This window comes from Bacillus rossius, chromosome 1 (assembly GCF_032445375.1).
Source record: "Bacillus rossius redtenbacheri isolate Brsri chromosome 1, Brsri_v3, whole genome shotgun sequence".
NCBI lineage: Eukaryota > Metazoa > Arthropoda > Insecta > Phasmatodea > Bacillidae > Bacillus > Bacillus rossius.
The window spans coordinates 315,027,803-315,053,141 of NC_086330.1; the positions used below are offsets into that span (position 1 = coordinate 315,027,803).

Consider the following 25,339-nt stretch of genomic DNA (forward strand, 5'->3'; position numbering starts at 1 on the left):
AATAAGCAATCAAAAGTTAAAAAATACATTTAAAAAAAATTGTATTAGAATGAGAATATCACAAAGTCTCCTTCTAAGGCTGTAATTGTTTTGTTAGAACAGTGGCTGAGCGCACGATTATGATACTCTAGGCAGATTATTTGATGTGGTTCAAACTTGGTCACTGGAAAACATTTTACTTTTTTAAAAAAGAGATTACTGGATTATTTGACTATCTAATTTCTAAAATATTACTAAATACACAGCTCATTCCGTAAATTATAAATGATTAAACAAACCTTTCATAGAAACACCACACCTGTTAGCCTAAATGAAAAAAGATAGTTTTCCTTCACTTTAGATATACTTTACTATGGTAACTACTACTATTTTAAACTGTGCGTGTTTGTTTGTCTTACTTGATAACAATAATTGTTGGTTACAATTTACAAAGTAATCAATAACATATAAAATTAGCGAATTGGTAGTATTTTTAACTATTAAAATGAAATAAGCACAATTAATACTTGTGAATTAGATATATGAGATGTCTGATAAATATAATATTACTATAAATATACCATAAACAAACAACATTAAAGTAAAACCCAAACACTATTGTATCTTTTAATTTTTATATTACTAGATTTTGAAAGAAACCTATTAAGGAAAATTCAATCTCATTAATTTCTCAAATGCTCAGTATTTGTTTTTAAATACTATACCAACCATGTTATATTTTTTACAAGTGAAGTATAGGAGATAAAATATCAAAAATCATTCACCAAGTTACATACTATTTTAAAAAAATAAGCATCTGCAATTTTCATATATTTTCAGTATTTGTTTAAATGTTCAGCAACATGTGTATCCTGCCCTGATATGCTTGCTTTGGTTGGCAACTGCTATTGCTGATATTCTGTTAGCATTCTAGGTATCATGTGTATGGATTAACGAATCCTTTCTCTTCTGCTATGAAAACATTTATGACCACTTTTATACTCATGAGTATAACAGAAGGTATAGCAGAAATTCGGCATCGTGTGGGGTGGGTTTTACCCTCGCTCGGCGCGGCTAGGGTAACGCCAATGGTGTGACGTCACTGCGGCCTCTCGTTCTTCCCCTGGCAGAAGGTTGTGTAGGGGGAGGGGGGAAGTCCCAGCGCGCATGCGCGTGACCACACTTTCCTCCCGTGAGGTAGGTTTGGTCCGCTCTCTCTCTCCGCGGGTCGCGCCAGTCAGTCACCAGCCAGCGCTCGGACCGGCAGCGTCTAGGCTTGCGCGCGGGGAGACGCCGGCTGTTCCACGCGCTCGATCACACGCCTTCGCGCGCGTTTGCCATGACATCGCGGCCAGGGCAGCCACGTCGCGAACCCTACCCGTCTTCCAGCTCGTCCGGGTAGGCCGCGGGGGGAAAAACTGGCACGCTGTCCACCGGCCTCTCTCCTGCCGCTCTAACCTCCATCGCAAGCGGTCTCTCCCCGGAGGAGTCTGCTCCACTTCCAGGGACGCCGAATACCGAAGTTCCCCCACCTTACCGCTAACCGCCTTCGCTTGCTGGCGATCGGCGAATGGGCCGCTCAAGGACAGCGCTTGTCGACCGGAACCGCGAAGAATCCAACGAAAACAAAACGTGCGCTGTTGTTTTCTCAGTTTTGTTTCGTATCGCGCCGAGGTCGACGCTCACGGGGATAAAGACCGACGCGCGGACGCGGCGTCGGTGATCGCAGTTCTTCGCCCCGGGACGACGCAGTGCAGTTCTCGACCAGCGGGGGAACAGCCGCGTGCCTTTCGATCGGAAATGCGTGCGCGCGAGGTAGTTTTTCATCGTTGACCTCTTTTTTGTTCTTCCCGCCGAGGTGTGCGGAGTGGAACAGGCCCCCAACTCGCCGGCTCAGAAGCTCGTTCGAAGACCCTGCGTGTGACGGGTGAAACGAATAGATCTTCGGGCTGTTACCTCATGCAGAAGTGAAGATCTGCGGGTATAGCGACCCAGGATAAGAAGAGGTTCGCCTCTACAGGCGTGAGGACCAAGAGGTGCAGCTGCAGGTGAAGATAAGAGGTTTCTGGCCTGGTCCCTCCAGAGGAGTGACGGCGTGAAGCAGTGAAGACGTAGCGTTGAGGGACAGGCGAAGAGGGCGAGGCGAGGCCATGACGCCGGAGATGCTGAACGCGACGGAGGACAGCATCAGCGCCGTGCACGTGGGCGCGGACGGCTCCTCCCCGGAGGGCTGGTCGCGCGACCTGGTGCTCGCCAAGACGGCGGCCATGGTGGCGCTGGGGCTGGCGTCCTTCGCGCTGGGCGTGCTGCCGCTCAAGCTGTCCACGTCCCTGCGGCTGCGGGACGACGGCGCGTCGTGCCGCAAGCTCGTGCTGTCGCTGCTGCTGTGCTTCGGCGGCGGAGTGCTCATCTTCACCACCTTCGTGCACCTGCAGCCCGAGGTCAGTGGCGGCTCGCCAGCGCTCCTCCCGGGCTCGCGGCGTGCGGAGCTTCTCCCGCTACCAGGGTGCTCCGAGGGCTTCCGTTATCTCGAGTTCATTTATAAACTGTGTTTTCAGAAGAATGAACATGACTAAAACGCTTGTTTTCTGAGTAAATTTTAGGCCAGAAACATCCTGTCCAGATTCTTGAAAGCACTCAAGGGACTTGCATCGATATCTTTATCTTCATTTGTCCACCATATAATTATACGGTTACCGCTCAGATATCATAGTTGTCCAATGCACGGTGATACCGCGCTAGATGTACCAGCGAGCGTCTCACTCCATTTCACCATTGCATGTGTGTGTGAATAGTTTCACTAACAAAAATACACCCCTGAAGGCGCGAGACCCTTAAAAGGGCAACCCCGTGCACTATTACTGACTGCTACTGGGCTGTGCCATCGTGTCATGTCGGACCCAAGGGCCGAATGCCAGAACAGGGCATCGGTAAGGCCATCCACTTTTCGTGAAAAAATTTCCAGAACAGCTATGCGTAAAACCTTGTGGCTTTGTCTGTGTTCATTGGTTGGCTGTGTTTATTTTAGGCACACTTCAACTGTCAGCACACTCGTCATAGCCATCCATTGCGGAAGCTAATGCGTCCTGAATGGCCCGGTCAAATAGGGCAAAGGCTTCTCTTGCCGCCAGTTACAAGGGAACAATAGCTAGCACGTGCGTGTCTAATTGCAGTCCATGGGGCGAACATATTGTTTCGCAAAAAATACATGCCCCTAGGCATCGATTTTCCCTGAGGCCCAGCCGAGAGCACCAGGTGGCTGAATGCCGCCCACGACATCTAATTTTAAGTCTAACTTGGATTAAGTTTCAAGGGGGAATATTGATAAAGGATAAAGTTAGCTTTGTGCTTTGTTTAAATTGTTGTGTAAGTTAGGCCATATTAAAAAAGGTCCTGGAATCACAGTAGCGCGACCAATTACGTTCGATACATATCTGTGAAGTCGGCACTACATGATTCGCGTGAGCGGTTGACTTTCTGTTTAGAAAACATTGACTACCTCTATCCGTTGCAGGCGTGATATTACTACAAATGAGCGTCAGAAATTTGTTTCTGAAAGATGGTTACACTGGTGTACTGGTCTGTTACTTTTCGCGTGTTTCAAAAAGTTTTCTTTACTAAATTTTACCTGTAAAATCTTTGAAATATGTTCACTCGAAAGCGTTTTTTCCAAAACGAATGTTTACTTTGAACTAATATATATATCTCTCAAAACGGGTGAATAAAATAGCTAATATGATGGCCTTTGTATGTTTAGGTGCGTGTTATATTGCAAGTAAAATTGTATAACAATACTTGTCTGTGAAAAATATAATGTTCACATAAACACAATGTTTTGCAATCGCATCGCGTTTCTCGCGTCGCGTACGTCGCACATTTTTGGTTCCAGATTTATGCAATGGGATGCGATGCGATGCGGTGTGGTACGGCCGAATCCGACAGTGGACTGCGAATGTTCTCTGGTGCCATAGTAGTGGAATGAAAGTTCACTGACGGCCGGTGAGAAATACCGTGCTGCCATGTATTCCCTTCTGAAAACCTTAAAATTCTGCAAAAAAAAATAAGACACTGCGGCTTACCAAGCTTATGAGACTGCATTCAGTAAATTCTAAATGCAGCCAGTGCATCTTCAAACAGTTAAATTACGTACTTTTGTTCACTAACGTCAACTATTCACGCAATTTTTTTTTTCGACGCTTTTCGCATCGTATCGCATCGTCCTGTTATGAAACATGGTTTCATTATGGTTGTAAAGCAATAGTCCGTCATTCGTCCGTCGAGCACGTGACCTGCAGCCAATCAGAGAGCGCGAAAAATTTCATCCGTACCTCCGTCAAAACTCGTACTTTTGACGGACAGCTGGACTATCGCCAGACAACTGTCACATGAATTCAGGCCCGTGGAGTTTTTAATTTTTCGTTGAGATGTTTTGCGTTATAACATAATTGCTGTTTTAACTCCTGTCCAAGTAATTCAAACATGACGATGTATTTTGTCAAGGATTTTCAAATTCAAAACGTAAAGGAACACGGCAGAAATATCAAGCAACACCAAGATAAATCTCTGAGAGGGAGAGGTGGATTGTTGGCAGCACTTTTATGCGAAAATATATTGGCGGACATTGAAGTAATGTTTTAAATCGCTCGGACAGTTGCGTGGCGTAGACGGACGAAAGAATCACGGACGGACGGACGTCGAACGGAAGCAACGGACAATGTTGTAACTCCGACTTTAGACTCGAACCCATGCCAAAACTTGGCATTTTCATGTAAATATCTTTATTTTAGAGACCACGGTGGGTCAGTGGTCAGATCATTTGCCTCCTACTAAGACGATCTGGGTTCGATTCCTTGTAGGTTTTCTCGGCTTACTGTCTTTTCCCCTACTCATGCATACCAAAAATTCTCATTTCTCATTTTCATCAACTCTCATTTTCTCTAATGCCCTGAATGTGAACGAGATGTTATGGGACCCGCCTAGTACAGGGTTTATTTGTGTTAGGGAGGCGGTATGTGCGACGTTCGCTGGTGTTTCTAGCGCGGTATCGTCTCTGAACTGGCGCGCGTGGGACAACTGTGAGATTTCAGTGGAAACCGTAACATTAGATGGCGCAGAAATGAAGATGAAAGAAAATGCAGGTCCCTCGAGTGCTTTCAAGAATCTGTACAGGTTTTTTCATGTCCAGAAATTATTCTTTAAAACAACACAGTTTAACCTTTTTCATTATCTTTAAAATACAGTTTAATATCTAAATACGGAAACAATTACTTGAATGCTCTCAGTGTATTCTTAAATAGCTTTTCGTAAACAGAGCATTCGGATATCTTGAGCAGTTTTCATATCGCGAGGGTTTCTGAAGCTTTGCACACTGTCTCTGCCCGTGCAGGAGGGGCCCTTACCCCCTAATTCATTCATAAAATTTGGTTTTTGGTCAATACCTATTAATTTCTCATTGAAAAAAAAAACTTTGCATTTTATCATTTGTTGAAAGTTTGGTATTCATATAATGCTTTTTGTGATTCTGATTTTTTTTTCTAGCTGTTGAGCATGGGGAAATGGTTGTTACACTAACTGCACAATAGTCACGAGAACTTTATTTCCAGAATTTTTACAGATGGGTAATGCACACGTCACTTCTGTACTCACTTTTTAGAAATATTTATTACTATAAAAGTGTTGTTTAGAGCGAACAGGTAACCACGAGGGAGCTAACCAGGAGGTAGCACAGCCAGGAGAGATTGTAGTTAAGTTTGTCTTGTTAACTGTACTGGTCTCTGTTTTTTTTCAGACAGTTGTATTTTCTTTCGTGTATATGTGTCCACATGATTACTCAGAGAGTGAATTTCAACTAGCAGACAGAGTGGGGAAAAAAATGTATTTCTTAATGCAAAGATTTTTTTTACAGTCATAACAATATACCTATGTTTATAATACATCTTTTAATATTCGTAAAGCAAGTCAGCTAACTCTGCACAGTCGCTTCCTGGTTTAGACTCTCGTCCTATGTGCTTGCAACGACAGTGCGAGACGTATTTACCCAGTTGGACTGTTTCCTTGTATTTGAGTGCTTGTCCATAGTGAGGGTGATTTTTATGTTCCTAAAACGGATCAGGAAGAATGCATTAAACTATTTTTAAAGCCGTGTTTTTTGTACTTACCAGGTATTAAACCAAGGACCACGGTCGTTAAAATCAACACGGTCATATGCATTTAATTTGTTATCGATTCTTTGAGAAACTTTGAAGGATTTTCAATATAGCCGCCAACATAGCCGACAAGATGACAGACGCCTGACATTCTGGTTATTTATTCTAGCTTATCACAGGTAAAATAAGATGGCGGCTGACACTAGCACCCACTAGTAATTGACTAGAGGATCCAAGTCGCTGCCTCGACCTCACATTGGTGGAAGTAATATATGCCTTGGTTAGGTGGTGGGTTCAGTCGCCTGGTGAAAATGAGAATTGACATGTAGTTTCCCGCCTGAGGCAAGGTCGACGTGGAAGGATGGTGCTGGCACTCATACGAGCCGGTTGCCCCGCTCGCGCGACAGATCTAAATGTTTATATTATTTAATTATTTTAATTTTATTTCCTTTTTTTTAAATTTGACAGTAATTCACTCAATTAAACAGGAAATTTTCCAGTTAAAAAGCAAGCACGATACGTACAAATTTTGATAGAAAACGTTCATCCTATTTTCTTGAAACCGAACCTTGAAATTTTAGTAATAACAGAACTAAATGTTGATAGAGCAATAAATAATGTTATCAGTTTACTAGAAAATTACACATTAAAAGCTAGCTCGCTTACAGTAAGTAAACTTATAACATAGAAAATGTTAAAACCCTGTGTTACAATCTGGCTGGTTAAATAGTTTGAAACAAGATACTAATTTAAGCAAAATTAAATAAGCAACTATTTAATACGCAGCTCAGACGTGCATATTTTAACTACATAAACATGCTTACGTCTTTTGTACGATTAACTAAAGACAATTACTGTACAACAAAAATTTCTGAAGCAAAAAAAAATTAAAAAAAATATAATATATGAAACATAATAAAGAAGTAAATGGCTCAGAAAATGAAAAGGCTGATATTAAAAACACTTTAAAACGATAATAAGTATAATTAATGTCACGTAAAATCTTGAAGAAGCTGCAAACACACTAGAAAATTATTTTTAAAATTTTAGAAATGATTCAGGAATCTTAAAAATAAGTCTAATACTATAAGTTCACAAATTATTCAGTTAGGATCAAACTTGTCAATAGTCTTTACTTGTTTAGCTCCTATACTAAATCTGCTATACATGCTATTATTTATTAAATGAAAAACTCCCTTGCATTAGTCCTGTTAAGATTAGTGTAAGCATACTAGAAGAAAAAAAAATATTAATTGTGCAAACCTATAGGTCATACAGCAAATTAAAGCTTAAGTTTTGGGAGATTTCCTAAGCTGCTAAAAAATCTATTGTTATACCCTTGCATTATGGTGTTATTCAGCATAATCAAATTTTATACCAATATCGATATTAAGAAACATCTCAAAAATTTTAGAAAAAAACAATTAAAGCAATTCATGTCATTTTTAGATAACAAAAAATATTGTCTGTAAATCAGTATGGGTTAAGTATAAGTTTAAGTACAAGTGATGCTTAAAGCAAAGCAACTAACCTTGTGCAAAAAGCCATAGAATAAGATTTGAAAAATGTGAGCGAGTATTTCAGTACTCGCCAGTGATGTGTAAACCTAGGTAATGAGCAAATCCATGTGTTCTCGTATTGTTCATATTGTTCTTATAATACAAAACTAGAACATGAGATTTAAAGTATAATTCTTTAAAATAATGCCGAGCGTATTAATATACTGATAAATAAAATATTCGCTTTACAAATACCAACATTTCTGGATGCGAATCACACACATACTTTCTGTGCCCGCCGATATAATTGGCTGCATGAATTGTAAACTTTTCCTTCCACCAACATGCAAAGATAGCAGCACAAAAAAAGACAGAAATTAAAAAATATATATATTATAAAGGTTTAAAATAAATTTTAAAAAGACTTGCAAAATATCCTAAGCCCCGACTTTTACCTGATATTTGACAAGGCATTTTATTAAAATTCTGTCAATATTGTTAAAATTCATTAATAAGTAAATACTGTAAAGTTCCCGCACACGTTAGAAGTTTTATACTTCTACGGCATTACTAAATGTTTTACCTGAAATATTTAAAAACATAATACTAAGTACATTATTGTATATTTGTTTTTTTCCTTAAATGACAGAAATCAGTCTGTAAATACTTCCTACAAACAAACCTTCACCTCAATGAGCTGATTCAACATTAGCATTTCATAATATTGTTACTAACTGGGAAGCGTGCCACATACTGAGCGGGCCCCTCCAACGGTAGTCTAGCCCGGGGCCACTGACGTCATGCACGCATTAGCGCGGCCCGAACTCACCACCCCTCCCCCTTCTCCGCCCCCTCATTCCTCGGCGCTGTTATTTATCTTTGAGCGGCCTTGGGAATCCCGCGGGCCGCCGCGCGTAGTGGCATGAATAAACACTGCATTTCTGGACTTTTCGGACGCCGGGTCGACTCGGGATGACGCGACTCGTCGGTTAGAGAAGGGCGCCACAAGTACATAAGCAGCGACGCCGGCTTCCGCGGGAGTTCCGAGCGAGTTCCGAGAGTTCGGAGAGTTCCGCGAGTGAAGGGAAGTGCGACATCGGCGAAGAGGGCAAGAGACCCCCTCGAGAGTGGCGCGACCTGGAACTTTGGGATCGAGAAAGTGTGACTGAGTGAGGAGAATATATATGTGTATTGTAATGATTGAAATGCCAGTTTTTTTACGTATTTTAAAACTGGTAGTTACTTTTTACTAAGACTATTTTAGTTTACCAAATATATTCCAGGGTAGTTCCACTATCATAATGTCATATTTGGCACACCAATATGTCTGGTATGTTCTCTGTTGTTTACGAAAGTGACTATATACGGGTTAATGTTGCTACACTGGGGTCCACCATCTTGGCGAATTTGGCAGTGTTGTTACGTATTACCTTTAATTCGACTTCCATTCCATTCACGAAGTTATTCCTACCAAATGCCGTATACAGAGAGCTAAGATGTTTACACATAAAAATGTATTGATGTATTGTTGGATTTTGCAAGGGCTTTTGATACAGTCTCACATAAAATACTTCTATATAAAATGGATTAAGTAGGAATAAAAGGTTTGGTAAATATTTGGTTTAAAAAGTTATTTGAAGGGTAGGTTTTCAGAGAGTAAACGTAAATAATAAATTAGGAGCCATGGCAGTATTCTTTGGCCAATTTGGTTTTAGTATACATATATAAATGATTTATGTAACATGGACATAAATGGACAGATAGTTTCGTATACAAATGATAATACAATTTTATTTACGGCGGATGTGTTGACATTTTTTAAAGTATATCCACCAGGAATTGAATCTATTATCTTCACAGTCTTAACCTTAGTGTGTTAATATTAAGTAATTTTATATAATTTGTATGCCATTTTTTATTAGTTTTAACATATTTTATTAAAATTACCTTGGTAGGTTTTGACTGGAGGCTTTAAAGTCCGTGACGTATAACCATTTTCATTAAATGTCAATATTCTTCATGAATTGTGTATATATATATATATATATACATATTATAACAATGCAGTTTATTTTTAATTTTTAGAAATAAATGTCTTCGGGGTGTCTAATTAAACATAAGGTTTCGTATTTCAGTCAAAGTATCCTAATTTGGGTCAAAATTTGTGGTTAAGTCATAGGTCAAGTTCACCGGAATCCAAGATGGCGGACCCTTATCTCCTGACATTGACACCCCTTCTCCCCTCTCTGTCTGTCGTCCCAGCCTGAAACTTTTCCCAGACTCAACTATTACTCACTACTAAGCACAACGTTTGAAGCAACATCAAGAATTATTTTTAACTATTTTATGGAAGTTTGATTTCGCGCGCGAATTGAACCTAACCTATGGCAAACGTTGTATTCCTCAGAAGATTACTTTATTAATAAAAAATCTGTTTAGTTAAATATGGCTTTTCAAATCATGGGCACGAGTATTTAAGTATAAAGAGGTATCAATGGTTTGTTTGCATAGTGGCTTCCCTATTTACATTGCTTTATTATGTTAAAAATACATAAAATATATATCAATACACTCAACCCTGAAAATGTCTACTGAAATTTAGAGCGAGGCGTCAGTGGAATCTACCAGCTTACTAGCTGATGTGCTTGTTTGAAGCCTCTACCTTGTTAGAGCTGACCTACTGGATGTCTATCAAACTACTGTTATTATCTTACCATCAGTGTTGTTAAGTAACGAATTACAAGTAATCGGATTACTTGTAACGATTACTTTTCAAGTAATTTATACTTGTAACGAATTACATTAAAAAATGTAATTCATACTTGTAATCGGAATACATAACATTAATTGTAATCGATACATTAAGGTAATCGATACTTTATATTTACTTGCCGTTACTTTTATTCTCGGAACGTATAATGAAGACAATTAAGAACAAGAATTGTATTAGTAAAGTTTGAAATTTTACGCTTGTAGTGCTACGATCGTATGCACATCATCTATGATAAAAAATGAAGAGCCATAGTGACTTGCAGTGATTCCAACATTACCCTATCGTTAGAGACTGGAAAAATTCGCGCTTTTGATGACCTCTAGGATAGACTCCACAACCGCCTACACACTCAGGCAAATGCCATTTGCTCATTGGCTATTGACTCGTAACACCCGTCAGCTGGGACGCTTGCGATTCGATACTTTTTTGATTGAAGGTTTTCCATTGGCTCAAAGTCCTTCAGATAAACTGTAAGCCAATCACAGAAGCAATATAAATCTACAGTTGTTTGGATTCTAACATATCCGTGAAATGAATCCGCGAAATTTTCCGGTCTCTACCTATCGTAAAATCTGCATTTTAAAAATTTAACACATCGCTGCCGTCAAGTGCTCCCGTTGAGCGTCTTTTTAGTGTTGGTAAAGATGTTTTTGCCATCGAGAGAGGGAATCTATCTGATGAGAACTTTAAAATGCAATTGTTTTGTAAGGTCAATTCCACTGCTTGTATGAAGTCTTTTGATGTTATTCAAGCAAGTTTGTCCTCAAATATTAATTATTTAATTAAAGATAATAAATTTAATCATTACATGAAATCATTTTTTTTAACAAAACAAATATGTATGTTTATTAATGTAACAAAGTGTAAAAACATTTAATCATAGGTCAGTTTTAAAATGGTAGCGGAAAGTAATTGTAATTGTAATTTTACTAATTACTTCTATGTAAAGTAATTTTTACTTGTAATTAGTTACATTATCACCACAGTAATTGTAATTCAGCCCAATTACTTTTTCCGAGTACTTTTAACAACACTGCTTACCATATACCAGGAAATGTTTCCCTCGCATGTGACCTAACTTCGCGTGTGACCTTCACCGTGACTCGCATTAGGAAATGGGAAACTCCACTGTCCGTTCACCTCTTCAGCCTACACTATTTACAGGCACCCTCTGTGTGACCAGGCTGACGTCATCTCTGCACTGGTTTATGTGTGTGATAAACCAGTGTGAGGTACTTTTTTCGATTTCATTAGATATGTTTTTACGTGGTACGGTTGTTGCGGTTGTTACACAAACAGCGTGACAGATGCGATGAACGCGTCAAAAGATACGGTTGCGACAGACTTTCCGATTATAATGTTTTCCTATTTCCATCGCGTTTCTGAAACGAACATAGGAATTTTGTTTTTAAATGGTAAATAAAATGCTGCTCTGGTAGTAATTACATTTATATATATATATATATATATATATATATATATATATATATATATAATATTTAAAATACGTTTACGTAAAATGAAATTTCCAAGAAAGTATTTAATTTGAATGAAACAATTTCCCTCAAAGGGTTAAGTTAAAAACAACTTGTAGACATTAAGGACTGTCGTACACGTAGTGCGAATGTAGAGCAAGAAACATTTTAACGTGCTCGCAATAAGGCGATATTTTACTGTCGCAACGCGTCGTCTGGCGTCATGTCTTTCGCGCTATTGTAGTATTTCCAGTATCATGTACAGTGGCCTTCTCGATGGTATATTAACTATTACGGTGGACTTCAAACCATTTGGAAACGACTAGGTGGTTGTAAACTTGAGTCAGATCGGGCTGTTGGGAGTGGACCTGACCCTGAGGGGAAGGTGATTGTCCCTGGAGGTGTCGGAGCTGTTACCGGCTCTAATATCTGAGACATGATCCAACAGGTTCACGGAATGGGTGCAAGGATGCGAATATATAGCCTCTCCGCACCAAGTGGCAATCCTCTGCTCCCACGTGGGCACCGCTGTTGGGGGCGAATCGTGGTGACTATGTTTAGATGGGTAGCCTCAACCTTTAGTCATAGCATCGTCTTAACTAAAGAGGACAATTCCGAGCGTAACCCTGCCTCAGTTGCATCCTCAATTGCATGTATGGGACCAGAAATGGTGGATGGGCCGAATCTGCGGGCAACAGCAGATGCGATTGAAACCTTTCTGGGTGGTTCGACTGCCGAGCCCCGGCGCATCGGCCCCAAAGGGCCCCATAGTGAATAAATTAGGCCTATGGTAATGGAAAAACCGAGTATGGCGCTGCGGTGTTCGGATACACTCGGGCTTAAAAAAGAGCTATAAACTGCTCGACTAGGTGCGATACGTTCTCCTTGTTCAGTGGTCGGGGGAGGTACCGAGGCAACCCCGAGGCCCTCCTGCGCACGCACCATGGTTGTTATTTCTAGCCTGGGCTTCCTGCGATCGCCGCCGGATGAGTTCAGGCACGTCCGGGCCTTAATCGGCTGTAAATCCGCCGGGCCGAGGTACGGCAGGTCGGAGGGTCATCCGAGGAGACGAGGACATCCAGTGGAGTAACTCTTAAGAGTGGCAGTCGGTTAGCAGCTGGCGAACAGTCTGCCGAATCAACTGCAAGTTGGTAGTAGTACGGGACGGATCCATCATGTTTGAATGGTGTCCCGTTGAGGATTCTTCTAAGGCCCTGGATTCTTGATGGGTAGGCCTCGTGCTTGGTAGTGGTGGCTCCGATCGCTTGGAGCAGGCTCCAAGGGTTGTGAGTGACGACACAGCTCCGGTACTAGCCTGGAAAGCTAGGAGAGGTTTGGATAGAACCTCCACCGGACCACGGGTTCACTGGGTGCTTGAGGGGTCCCAGTGAGATGTGGGAGAACGGGGTAGGCACCAGCAATGCTGAATTCGTCTATAGAGCTTTGGACGCAGCCACTCTTGTCTGGTTAGCTGAGTGAGGTAGGGGGTGAAGATGGTGTCTATACTGAGATGGTTAGCCTCAGCCTCTGGACATAGCTTGATCTCTAACGCCTTTCCTGTTACGCGTATACGGCGTATCCGTACCCACGTCCGTGGGGGCCCCAGGCCAGCACGGCCACACGGCTAAGAGAGCTGGGTTAACAAATAAAAGGGGGAGCAATCCGTTTGAAATTCGTGTTGGTATCGAACCCACGACCTAGTCACGTGATTACGCTCAGAGCTCTCGGGAGCGCAAACTCCTAAACATGTGCATAAGACTGAAACATATTTGTTCGTTTTTTAACCTCAATTTCTAGAAGCTTGACCTATCCTTTATATCTTAATACATACTAGCTAGAATAACATATTTATACATGTACCTGTAAACTAATATATGTATTTTATTACTAGTTTATTCGCTTGTTTGAAGCTTCTACCTTGTTAGAGCTGACCTACTGGATTTATATCAAACGCCTGTTTTTATTTTACGAAAAGTTTGGGTAAGTCTAATTCATGAGCTGTATCAAAGTATTGGTTTTGTTCAGAAAAGCATTATAAACTTGCAGGTCAGCCACATTAGTACTTTAATGGTTACAATGCGGGTATGAAAGATACTAATATATTTACTTATATATTATGTTTTTTTCAGAAGAATTCTAATTGTTATTGTTTTATAGCATTAATGTAAAGCTAATAACCAAATTAATCGCTCGAAATCTAGCAACTTAGAGAATCGCTTTCCACTCTGTTATGCAATTTAAAATATAGTTTGCAGTTTGTTATTCAAGTTTATATATTGTTGCATACATAAGGTATAAAAATATGTATATTGCATAGATTTAATAACAAGTGCAACATTCAAAGATTTATTAATTAATACATGTTCACAACATATTAAAGTATTATTCTAGTTACAGTTAGTATAAATATATCCATCTGTTCACAATTCGAACGTTTTTAACCAGCATTAATAGTGAAATATAGACTAAAATGCATGTATATCCGAGAACGATAGAGTTTCAAATTTATCGCGTGACGTTAAGAGGCTGGGAAAGGTCGCACCGTGATGAATATCAAGAATATTTATTTATTTATTTATTTATTATTATTTGAGTGCCTTTAATAGGTATGCAATTAGCAAATATTACATAAAATAATACCTAAATAACACATAATAGTACCAGAGACAGTCACAAAAAGGACAACACTAACATAAAATATCATAAAACATGTGTTAAAGACAAAAAGTCCATAAACAAAGGAAACAGAAAGATTAACATTATAAAATTTTAATTAATTTTAACTATTGGAATAACGTCAGTAAAACATTTAAATATTTTTTTATATTAACTTCACAAAAATTAGGAGTGTAAATGTCTTTCATTGAGATAATTGACTTTAGAAATAGATAAAAACTTTTAAAACAATCATTATAATGTAAAACATTAAAATTAACATTATCAAATTTAAATTAATTCTAGGTCACAAAGTAAAAACAACAAAAGATTTATATGGAATAGTTACTTAACTGCATAAAATTTAAGAGCTCAAAATGTATTTCATATATTTTTTTGACTTTATAAACGGGTCCAAATCTTTTAAACAATCATTGCAATTATCTGTGCAACGTTTGGACAAATCATATTTTATGTGAAATTATCGAAAAAATTGTGATTTTCTATGTTTGATAGTAGGAACTCTAAGCCCAATTTTGTTTAGTACTTCACTTCTGTGATAAACATTTTTTAAGCAATTTATTACAAAAACAGTATCTGGGCATTTTCTCCTGAAGTGCTATGTATGCGTGATCAGGATTTCTATTCAGAATTTATAGCGTTAGGTTATATGTAAATTGGTCTGAATTTTCATTTACAAAATAATTTAAAAAAATATATTTGAATATTTTTTGTATATTTTCAAGTCTAATTGAATCGTTATAGTTATTGAGTTCTAGATATAAGAGCCATACTCTCTTCTAGATCTTACTAAAGTGAAATAAAGACTGAGCACAGAGTCAGAAGGAGTAGACAAATAAGTAAAAAATTTTATTACCCCTAAAATTTTGTTTGTACTTGCAGTTAAATTGTCAACATGATGATGAAAGTAAAAGTTTGAATCCATACATCGAGTTCTCTGTATCATGTTGTTGTTTGTTAAATTATTAAAATTTTCTGTTTAAGTCTTCGGAGAATATGTTATAACATTATTCTTATTTAAATTTAGTTTCATTCCATTAGTTTGACACCATTTATTTACATTATTTATATCTTCTTGCATCAATATGCAATCACTTGGTGTTCTAATGGCAGTATATATTTTTAGATCATCAGCATAGAGTAGAGCTCTGATAAGCTTGACTACATCAACTATGTAATTTATAAAAATTACAAATGAAAAACATGATACGAGTTCCACCCTGAGGCACTCCTGATGGTGCAATGAAAGTAGAAGATTAAGTATTTCAATTCGAACAACCTGGTGCTTCAGGCCTAAATATTATTCTTAAAACACACAGTTTAGCCATTTACACTCTTATAAATATACAGTTTAAATACAAAGTATGGATATAAAACTACTCATCAGCTGTCAACGTATTCTTAAATTCTATTCGTAAACAGACACCACTGCGATATCTTGAGAATTTTTTAAAATTGTGTGGTTTATTCTAAAGCTCAGCTCACAGTACGTGTGCTAGAGACAGGGCCCTTAATGCACGCTATCAGAAATGTCAGTACATTTAAGGACTTTTAAAAGAAGTATTCCGTGCAGATGAGCGAAGAGCTCTTTGTATTTCTAGATGAAGGGATCTGGATTTAGAATTTCCGAGTTGGTTTGTGTATTTCCTTGTAAACTTGGAAGGAAGAAGATGGTTGTTTGCTGTAAACACAATGTTTCAAAAGTTATTGATAATTTATGAAGCGTATTCTGATAGACTGTCCAAAGTAAGTTCGTAAATTCGCAAATATTAACGGAATAATTTGTCACCATTGTTTCTCGTTAATGAAAGGTGAACATTTTTAACTGTGCTCTAGGGTCATTACTCGCTGAGTTTCCCGGCGTCGACTTGAGCGAACTTGCTTGAAGCCACATTAATGAGTAAAGCTCATGCCGTCGCAGATAATGGCTTATATAACGATGAGTCTTGTCTTCTTTCTCCCGCCTGCTTCCTTTGCTCTTTGTGCATAATTCAAAAGGCGAAGGAATCTAGGGCGTCAGACCCCCCTTCCCCTAGCAGACATCACCCCACTTCCTCCAAGCAGACACGACTGTGCCTGGCTGTTGCCAGCGAAGTGATGCACGCACGTTCTGCTGATGTGAGCTCCATGCGCATCAATCTCCAGTGCATTTCCAAGTGAACACGCTTATCCAGCAAAACAGGCTTGGCAGGCGCGTGGAACAGCAATCATCTGCGAGCCACCATAATCACTAATACTTGACATACTAATAGATAAAAACTAAATATATATATGTGTAATGTGTATGATTTTAAAATCATTTCATATTATATATTTTTCATGTTAGAAACTGTGAAAAACTTAACCAAATTTAATGCTAGAAAAAAAAAACGTTTTGCATAGCTAACCCAGAATGAATTTAGTCTTTACTTTCCTCAAACGTTTGCGAAGATATGCGATTTTGCGTAAACATTTGAAAGCGCGCACTTCCAAAAACTTAACGTTAACACTTAATTTGGTACTGATTCAAGTAATAGTTTTTTAAAAATTACGTTCAAAACGAAAAAAAATAAGTACTTGTTAAAGAAATAATGATTTGAAATGTCAGAGAGAAACATGTCCAACCTGAGGAGCCTTTGACAACTTTTTCTTAAACTGTTATTAAATTTTTATTTTTATTTCTAAGTATTATTGTGACATTAAAACATATGTATAACCTTTCTCTTAATCATTGAATTAAACTTTGTAAGCTTGTTATAAGTAAATTTGAACACACAGTTTACATGAAGTGTGATTGAATTGGGCGAAAGTGTCATGTTTCTACATTCCAAGCGTACAAAAGGTACTTTTACGTTGTAATAGCTACATTAGTGGTTTTACATTTAGTAAACCACGAGTTATTTGGACAACAACAATGCAGCTAAGGGTGTGGGGTGGGATGATAAGTGCGACGTTCGCTGGTGCTTCTAGTGAGTATCGCCTCTAAGCGCAAGACTGTGCATAGGGCAACTATGAGGAGTTGAGTGGTAATGCATAACAATATATGGCAGAGGAATGAATATAAATGATTAATAATTCCCATCGAGTGCGTTCAATAATCTGCACCGGAAATTTCATGCCTAAAAATTATTCTGAAAACCCGCGTTTTTAGCCATTTTAACTATCCTTAAAAATACAGTTTGAAAACTAAATATGGAAACAGAATTTCTCATCCACGCTCGGCGTATTCTTAAATACTTTTTCTTTACAGACATCAATCGGATGTATTGAGTAGTTTTCAACTAGCTTGATTTTTTTTAAGCTCTGCACGCCGTTTGTACGCACAGGTAGGTAGCCGTTAAGGGGGTGCCTCCCATTTCAGGTAAAGATTTTTACATTTACAGTAATTACATATACACTTGTAGACGTTTTAAAATGTTTTACTTTCACGAAACGAAAAATATATACAGAGCATACGTTTCGCATAATTAGCTGCCAAAGTTACATTTTTAACGTTTTTGGGTTGTACAAATAAGGAGAATTAAATTTATTGCAGAACTGAAACTTTTTAGGTTTAACTGCAATGCCACTGGCTACTTCAAGAAATGGTTTGAATTTCTTTTAGAAAATATTAATTAATTTTACCTGGCATTTCAAAAATTCTCAAATTTGTTACGATTTTGACAGCCAAGAAACATGAAATTAGTTTTGGTAATAGAAATGCAAACCATATCATGAAGTAGCCAGTGGCATTGCAGTTAAACCTAAAAAGTTTCAGTTCTGCAATAAATTAAATTCTCCTTATTTGTACAACCCAAAAAAGTTAAAAATGTAACTTTGGCAGCTAATTATGCAAAAAGTATGCGCTGTATATATTTTTCATTATTTTGAAAGTTAAACAATTGTAAAAGTCTAAAAGTTGATCAGTGATTAATATAAATATAAAATAATGACTTGAAATGGGAGGTTAATGTGTTCTGCTCATGAGGCGAGGGTCGCTGATTCGGTCCCAACCTTATTATACCCCTGTCACTCAAATTCACGAGTCACTGAGTCCGTACCCAAAGGGTTCAGACTCACTGCCTCAGTCTCTGTGAGTTAAGCCCTACCGCATAGTACAATTAATAGATGCAATAACAATTTTAATCAGGTCGGTGCGGTTTGGATTTCAACCCGAGTCATAAAGAATGTGCCACCTAACTCTTGATATTATCTGTAATATAGCATTACTTGTTACGTATGTCCTGTTTACTCTTGTATGTATGTGATCATATATTTTTCTGACTGCTTAAACTCTTTGTGCTACGGTGTCAAGTGAGACAACAATGTTGCGGTGACTAATAATTTGTTTCAAGAATCTATTTAGACATACGCTATTTTGTGTTGGACTCTATATCATAAGAAACCTCAGTAATGGAGAAAAATAGATAAATATAAAAACACACAGAAGAAAAAGCCAAAATCAGCTGATGTAAAAAAAACAGAAGAAACACAGAAAATTCCCCGGGAGGAATTAGAAAAAATATTACAACACAGGCGGACACAGTGAGCTGACAACGACTAGACAGTCACAATAAAAACAGTTAAAGAAACACATAAAACGACCTCCAACAACACAGCGACAAACAGACTAACTCATCGATGATACCAAACAGATAACATGGACAACACAACGACAACACAGAAACGCACAGGCGAACGCGCAACGACGACATTCTGATTTTAGCGTGTTTTCTGTGTGTTTGCATATTAATCGTTTTTTTTGTCATTATTAAGTTTTCTTATGACGTGTAACCAGAAATGACGTATGGCAAATAAACAAACAAATCAATCGTCCCCGTTTGTAAGAATTATTCGAAGAACTAGTAAATTAGCTATGTGAACTTCATAAAATAAATTAGCTGAAACCGTAACAAAATTGTTGGCTTTAATGGTTAATGGTTATAAAAAAAATTTTGAGGGTTGTAATACAGTTTATTTCTACAATGTATGAATTCTTTCTTTTTTTGTCAGAAAATCGTTATGTTTTCACGCAACACGTACACTCAGCGGTACCGTGGCCTTGCTTAGCCCGCCTCTTTTGCCGCTGACCTCGACTGTAGACTAGGAGACAAACAACACCGACTGCAGCGATTGTCGGACAGGTTTTGTCGGCGTCGCGTGTCAGGAAGTGTTGAAAACATGCCAGTCCTCTTGTTTTATTTTTAACTAGAGCATCACAGCAGTCTTTCAAACTGGTCATAAAACGGGTTGCATTGAACACGTAACCTCTAATTTGAATAGCTGTGTCTTAGAGCTAAAACAAACAAGCTCTTTGCATCGTAACAGTATACTGTACTGCATGACGTGCAGTCAACTTGCACCAGGCACTTACCTATCATTTATGTAGATAATGAATATCTTTCTCTACAAACAGTTTTTTCCAACAATTTTTTCCACGTGACTCGTCTACATAAAAACTAAATAGAAATAATTTAAGTTGCTTCACGTTTTTACCCAGAAACTGTTAACTTACTGGTCACCCCAAGTTTTTTATTCTGGTTCTATTTCTACGCATATAACGTTCGTACCAAATTATATATTATATAAATAATGTAATCTGCCTAACATGTATTTTATATTTATTTAAATATTTGTTTTTAACACAGAATTGTGAGGTTCAAATATGTGGCTACATAAGAGCTTGCCTGAAATATTTAACCCAAAACTTCAGAAAATTAAAAAAAAAAAAAAACTTTCGGTTACGGTAAATTGCTATGATTACGAAACATGTAATACGTCTTAGACTCCACTGTGGTAAATATTGCCAGCATAGAGTAAATAAACTAGAAAAAAAGAGAAGCGTAAATTTCTGCTAATAGCCAATACTTAGGAAGGACCAGTTTTCGAACACGTATATATTTATTGATTTATTTAAAACTAACACCGTAAAACTTAATTTACAGTGTTTCATAAAGTCACTAGACTACTTAGCGGAACCATGAACAAAAAGATACCACTTGGGGAAATAAAAATCATGTTCTAGGACTTTAGCTTAAAAATCTATCACTAGGGGCAGGCATTTTTCGCGAAAAAAACCTGAACGTCTACTAGACTGCAACAAGGTATACCAGCACCAGCAGTTTCTTCCTTGTGATTGGTGGCCGTCTGCGAGAGAAGTCGTCGTCTTGTTTTACCGAGCCACTCAGGACGCGTTTGATTCCGCACTGTGATTGGTAGGGACCGGAAAAATTCGCGGGTTCAATGACCCGCAGGATGAACTCCATAGTTCTACGCACACTCGATCAAATGTCACCCACTCATTGGCTGCTGTGTTTTGAGACGTCCCAACGTATCAGCCTGTGATTCGATAAAGTTTTGGTTGGGTGTTTCTCATTGGCCCAGAGTCATCCAGGTGAGTTGTGAGCCAATAGCAGAGGCAGCACTGAGGTATAACTATTTGTATTTTAGCCTATCGCGAAATGAATTCGCGAATTTTTCCGGTATCTAGTGATTGGTGTTGTTAACAATCGAAATGTACCTGAAAGAAACTCGCCCAATCACAGAACACAGACGGTGCTACGTTGTTTTGACTTTCAGCTAGTCTCGGAATCTTTCCGCGAAATATGCATGCCCCTAGCTATCACTACCTGCAACATTTTTGTTTATCGCCACACAGTCTTATCCCCACACACGACAGCGCCGCACGTAGTGGTCGACCTCTCCAAGGTCGTGTTCTGTTCAACAAACCTCTCACACGCGCGCTCGCTCGCTTTGCGGTGTTGCTGCCGTGTTGTAGCGTGAACATCGCCCATCGCGCACGACCTTGGCAGCCGTGAAACAAGCAAACTCTTCTACACTGTTAAAAATTATCTCCTTAAATTTGCGACGAACGTTGGTTTACAATTCATCCAATATATCTTCCCGTCTTCGTAAATCCACGGTATCTTCGTAAATTTACGGGGGCTGGCCTCAATTATTTCGAACATGAATCCACATTAAAAACAACACATTAAAAAATTAGTTAAGTCTAAAAACAAAAAACAATCCTCTTTCTTCCACGTGTGTGTACACTTTGTTCACTACGAAACACAAAACTCAGGATACGGAATACGACGTAGTTTCTATGAAGATTCATTTACCTGAAATTATGAAGAACTCTTCGTTTATTTTGTGGTGATTCTTCGTTGGAAATTTCGTAAATTTACTTGAATTTCTAACAGTACATGCAGTATGGAGTTTTGTAATTAATATAAAAAATCTTGTCATTAACAAATAGCCACATATGCTTTTATAAATCCTTAATAGGTGTATTATTTTAAAACTCTCTCAGCGTTATTACTCGATATGTGGTTAGACCACTTTATTTATTTATTTAGGTATTTTTTTTCTAACGCCCAACTTTAGATTATGGCTGTTTTTCAGTTGGTTCCTGAAAAAAATATTTTCACTATGTATACATCAACGTATCAAAACAATTACTAAAGAATTATTTATTATTTTAATTATATGGTATCATTACAAAATTAAAAATCATCTTATTTGCTACATAAAAATAACATAGAAAAACCCATAACTTTAATTTATGTTACACTGATTTTGCAGTGGGAATTACTTATATTTTTCCCTGAACGAGACAGTTGAGAACCTTTTATTTTAAAATTCTTTGCGGTTTAGGTAAAAAATAGCATCCATCTTAAGTTGTTATTTTTATTTGGATAGAGGTGCGGAGACTTTAAGGGTGACATCGACACGCCAATAAAATGCCTAGTAGCCTCTAAGTGCAAGGCAGCGAGCGAGTCATTACTTCGAGAACCTGGCGCTTGTTCGAGTGTAGTTGCTGTTCCCTCTGCGGGCCTAGACACTACGCCAGTCACCGTCAGGCAGAATTTTATTTTAGAAAAACCCCTAGTCAAAGATATATTTTAGTTGGTGAGGCGGAATGATAAGGTCGACGCTCGCTGGAGCTTCTAGCGCGGTGTCGCCTCTAAGCTCGGGGCTGCGGACTGGCGCGCAGTCTTCTCGTCATGCATAGGGCAACTATGAGATTCGAGCGGCAACCCAAAAATTGTAATGGCGGAAAATGGAGATAAATGAGTAATCAAAGTCCCTTGAGTGCTTTCAAAAATTTATACCTGATGTTTCATGCCTGTAAACACACATTTTAGCCATTTTCATTCTCTTTAAACATACAGTTTGAAAACGGAATACAGAAACAGCCCTAAGGTGTTCTTAAATATTTTCCGTAAACAGACACCACTTGGGTATCTTGAAAAAAATTTAATCGCGTTGTTTTCCTGAAGTTCTGCACATCGTGTGTGCCCGGGTAGGCTTCTAATTCTTTGTGATTTTGTGCATGATTTTAAACAAATGAATAACATATTTCACTATTTATAAATCTTTAACTAAAGAAAACTTATTTAATGGTTTTTATGAAATTATAGACAAGTTTTTATGTCAGTCCTAGCATGTACTGAAATCATTAAATCATGACGTATACAATTTAACTGTTTGATGTAGCCTTTGTCTGAAAACTCTTTGTGTAACATTCATAAATCAATATAAGTTAGGTTTTCCTAATACCGTGAACAAAACTCAAGTTTCTCTGGTATTGGGAAAACATAATTTTTATCCATTATAATTGATGATATATTAAAAAATAGTTTTAATACGAGAGCTACATACGAACGATTAATCCAAAACTGTACACCACCACATCGTTTCATGACTGCAGTACATTCTAGAACTGACATAAATATTTTCCTTTAAGCTACTTAAAACAATTAAAAAAAGACTTGTTTGGTAGGAAAAACGTTTTATAAACAATAAATGTGGTTAGTTTTTTTTAAAAAATCAAATCATAATCAAAAACAAAATAGAAGCAAAATAACTTAGAAAACTATCCTTAAAAAATTAGCAGAATAGCAGTGAGGGACAGCGAAGTAGTAACCTTTTAGGGCAATACTGTTTTACAAAACGATCAAAAGTGTTATATCCTTATAGGTAGAGGATAGTGCTGACACCAGACAACTGGAAAAAAACGGAGCACCTGCCAAGATCAGGTCCTGATTCAGAAGCTCCTCCAATCATAACCACCCACAGAAACCAATCGCATGTTTGCTGTGAATGGCTCTGTACAACTACTGTGCCAGAACAATCGCCCTCTAAGATGGCTGGAACATTGTCTGCTGAAACATAAAGTAAGTTACACCCTCATCTCCAAAGAAGTGGGTTCATCTTAATGCCAATAAGTAGTTAAAACTCAAACTACGAAAGCCTAAGATCAAGATTTAAACCGAAATTAAGTAAAACGCATTTTTTTTTCTGTCTTAGTAAGTTGGTGTAGTAGTCTATGGTAAAAACAATATTTTCCTTCTAGTATTCACAATGTGAAGGCTATTTATTTAGATTATGCTTAATTCGCTATTATTATTTTTTGTATGTTCATGCCAATATTTTTATTTAAAGGCAACTTTGTATATAATTGACTAAATACGAATTTTAAGTTATTTTTCTTGTAAATGTTGTCATCAGGTATTCCTACACTACATGCTAACTGATAATTGTAAAAAAAGATAGGCAAGTGTCCAGTTTTAACATTTTTTTCGTTGAACAAGTTAATTATTTCTATGTTTCCAAATCTGGGTATACACGCACTTGAATGTATTAGTATCTTTTTTGAATACTTATTCAAAAATCTTATATTATCAAAAAATATATAAATTAACACGACAGTTGTGGCTGAGTCTTGAGAGGGAGGTAAGGGAACCTATGAAAGACTCCCAATTGGTTTCATGAGTGTTTATGCCATTTCAAAAATGTTTCATTTTTTTTTTGAAAATTGCCTTTGTTAAGACAAATTTAACACATTAATGGGTATTTGTGACTGTAAAATAAATAATATTTGATAGTAGTATAACAATTTTAATCAATTTTGAACTAAAATCAATTCTAAACGCCAATTAATTGACAGGGTAAAACGATTTTTAGTGGCCAGCAGCTATTAACTTATGACAGTTTATTCAATTATGTACATGTTTTAACAAAGCCAATTTTTTTAATTTTGAAGATACATACAGTTTTTATGGTTTAAAATCTCTTAAAAGCATTTTGGCGTCTTTCAGTTACCAGCTCTTCCCCTCAAGAAAGTAAGTGCGACATGCGTCGTCCCCTTTCAGCCCGCGCGCCGGAATAAAAGGGGACGCTAACAGGCCCTCCGAAGAAAAAAGAAGGAACGCGAACTAATGTGCCGCGGGACTGGCTAAGGACTAGAACGTCTCGGGTTACAGCCTTTTGTGTCCAGTTTTAAATTGCAGGTTTCGTAACGCGTTTTCGAGGGAAGAAATAGGAAGAAAAAAATCGGGCTAGGAATTCCTCCGCCGCACCTGAAGTCACGTGGGGAAAGCGGTGAATCAACCCGCGGCGCGTGTGGAACAAGGAAAAAATGAAAACTGAGAGCGATAGAGAGAGAAAGAGAGAGAAAGAGAGAGAGAGAAAAGACCTGCATGCTTCCGAATCTCCTCTTCATTACGCATTCGCCGCCAGGGCTCGCCGCTCCCACCACGCCTGACCGCTTCGCGACTCACCACATGGATCGCTGGCGTCGAGAGCATAGACTCGAGATCACGTAGACTGACTTTCGTCTGAGGGTCGGAGGCTAGTAGAGCTGATAGGGAAAACGCCTTTTGGGCAAACAATGCTTAAGCCAAACACTTTTAGAGAAAACTATTATAGGTCTTATGATTATAGAGTAAAATGTATTTATAGCAAACACCGTAAGGGAAAACGATGTTCATGACGAACTACGTAAAACACAGTCTTGATTGGCGATTAAAATAAATAGATTACTTTCTT

General features: G+C 38.0%; 1 protein-coding gene across 1 annotated transcript in view; it reads left to right on the forward strand.

Annotated features, from left to right (window-relative positions):
- The first annotated feature begins 1,227 nt into the window (after positions 1-1,227).
- LOC134527929 (uncharacterized) overlaps positions 1,228-25,339 on the forward strand; it is a 227,044-nt gene continuing 202,932 nt past the window's right edge. The window contains exon 1 of the mRNA XM_063360972.1: positions 1,228-2,420. Coding sequence (XP_063217042.1) covers positions 2,130-2,420 — 291 coding nt within the window. The 5' untranslated portion in view covers positions 1,228-2,129. The remainder of the gene's footprint in view (positions 2,421-25,339) is intronic.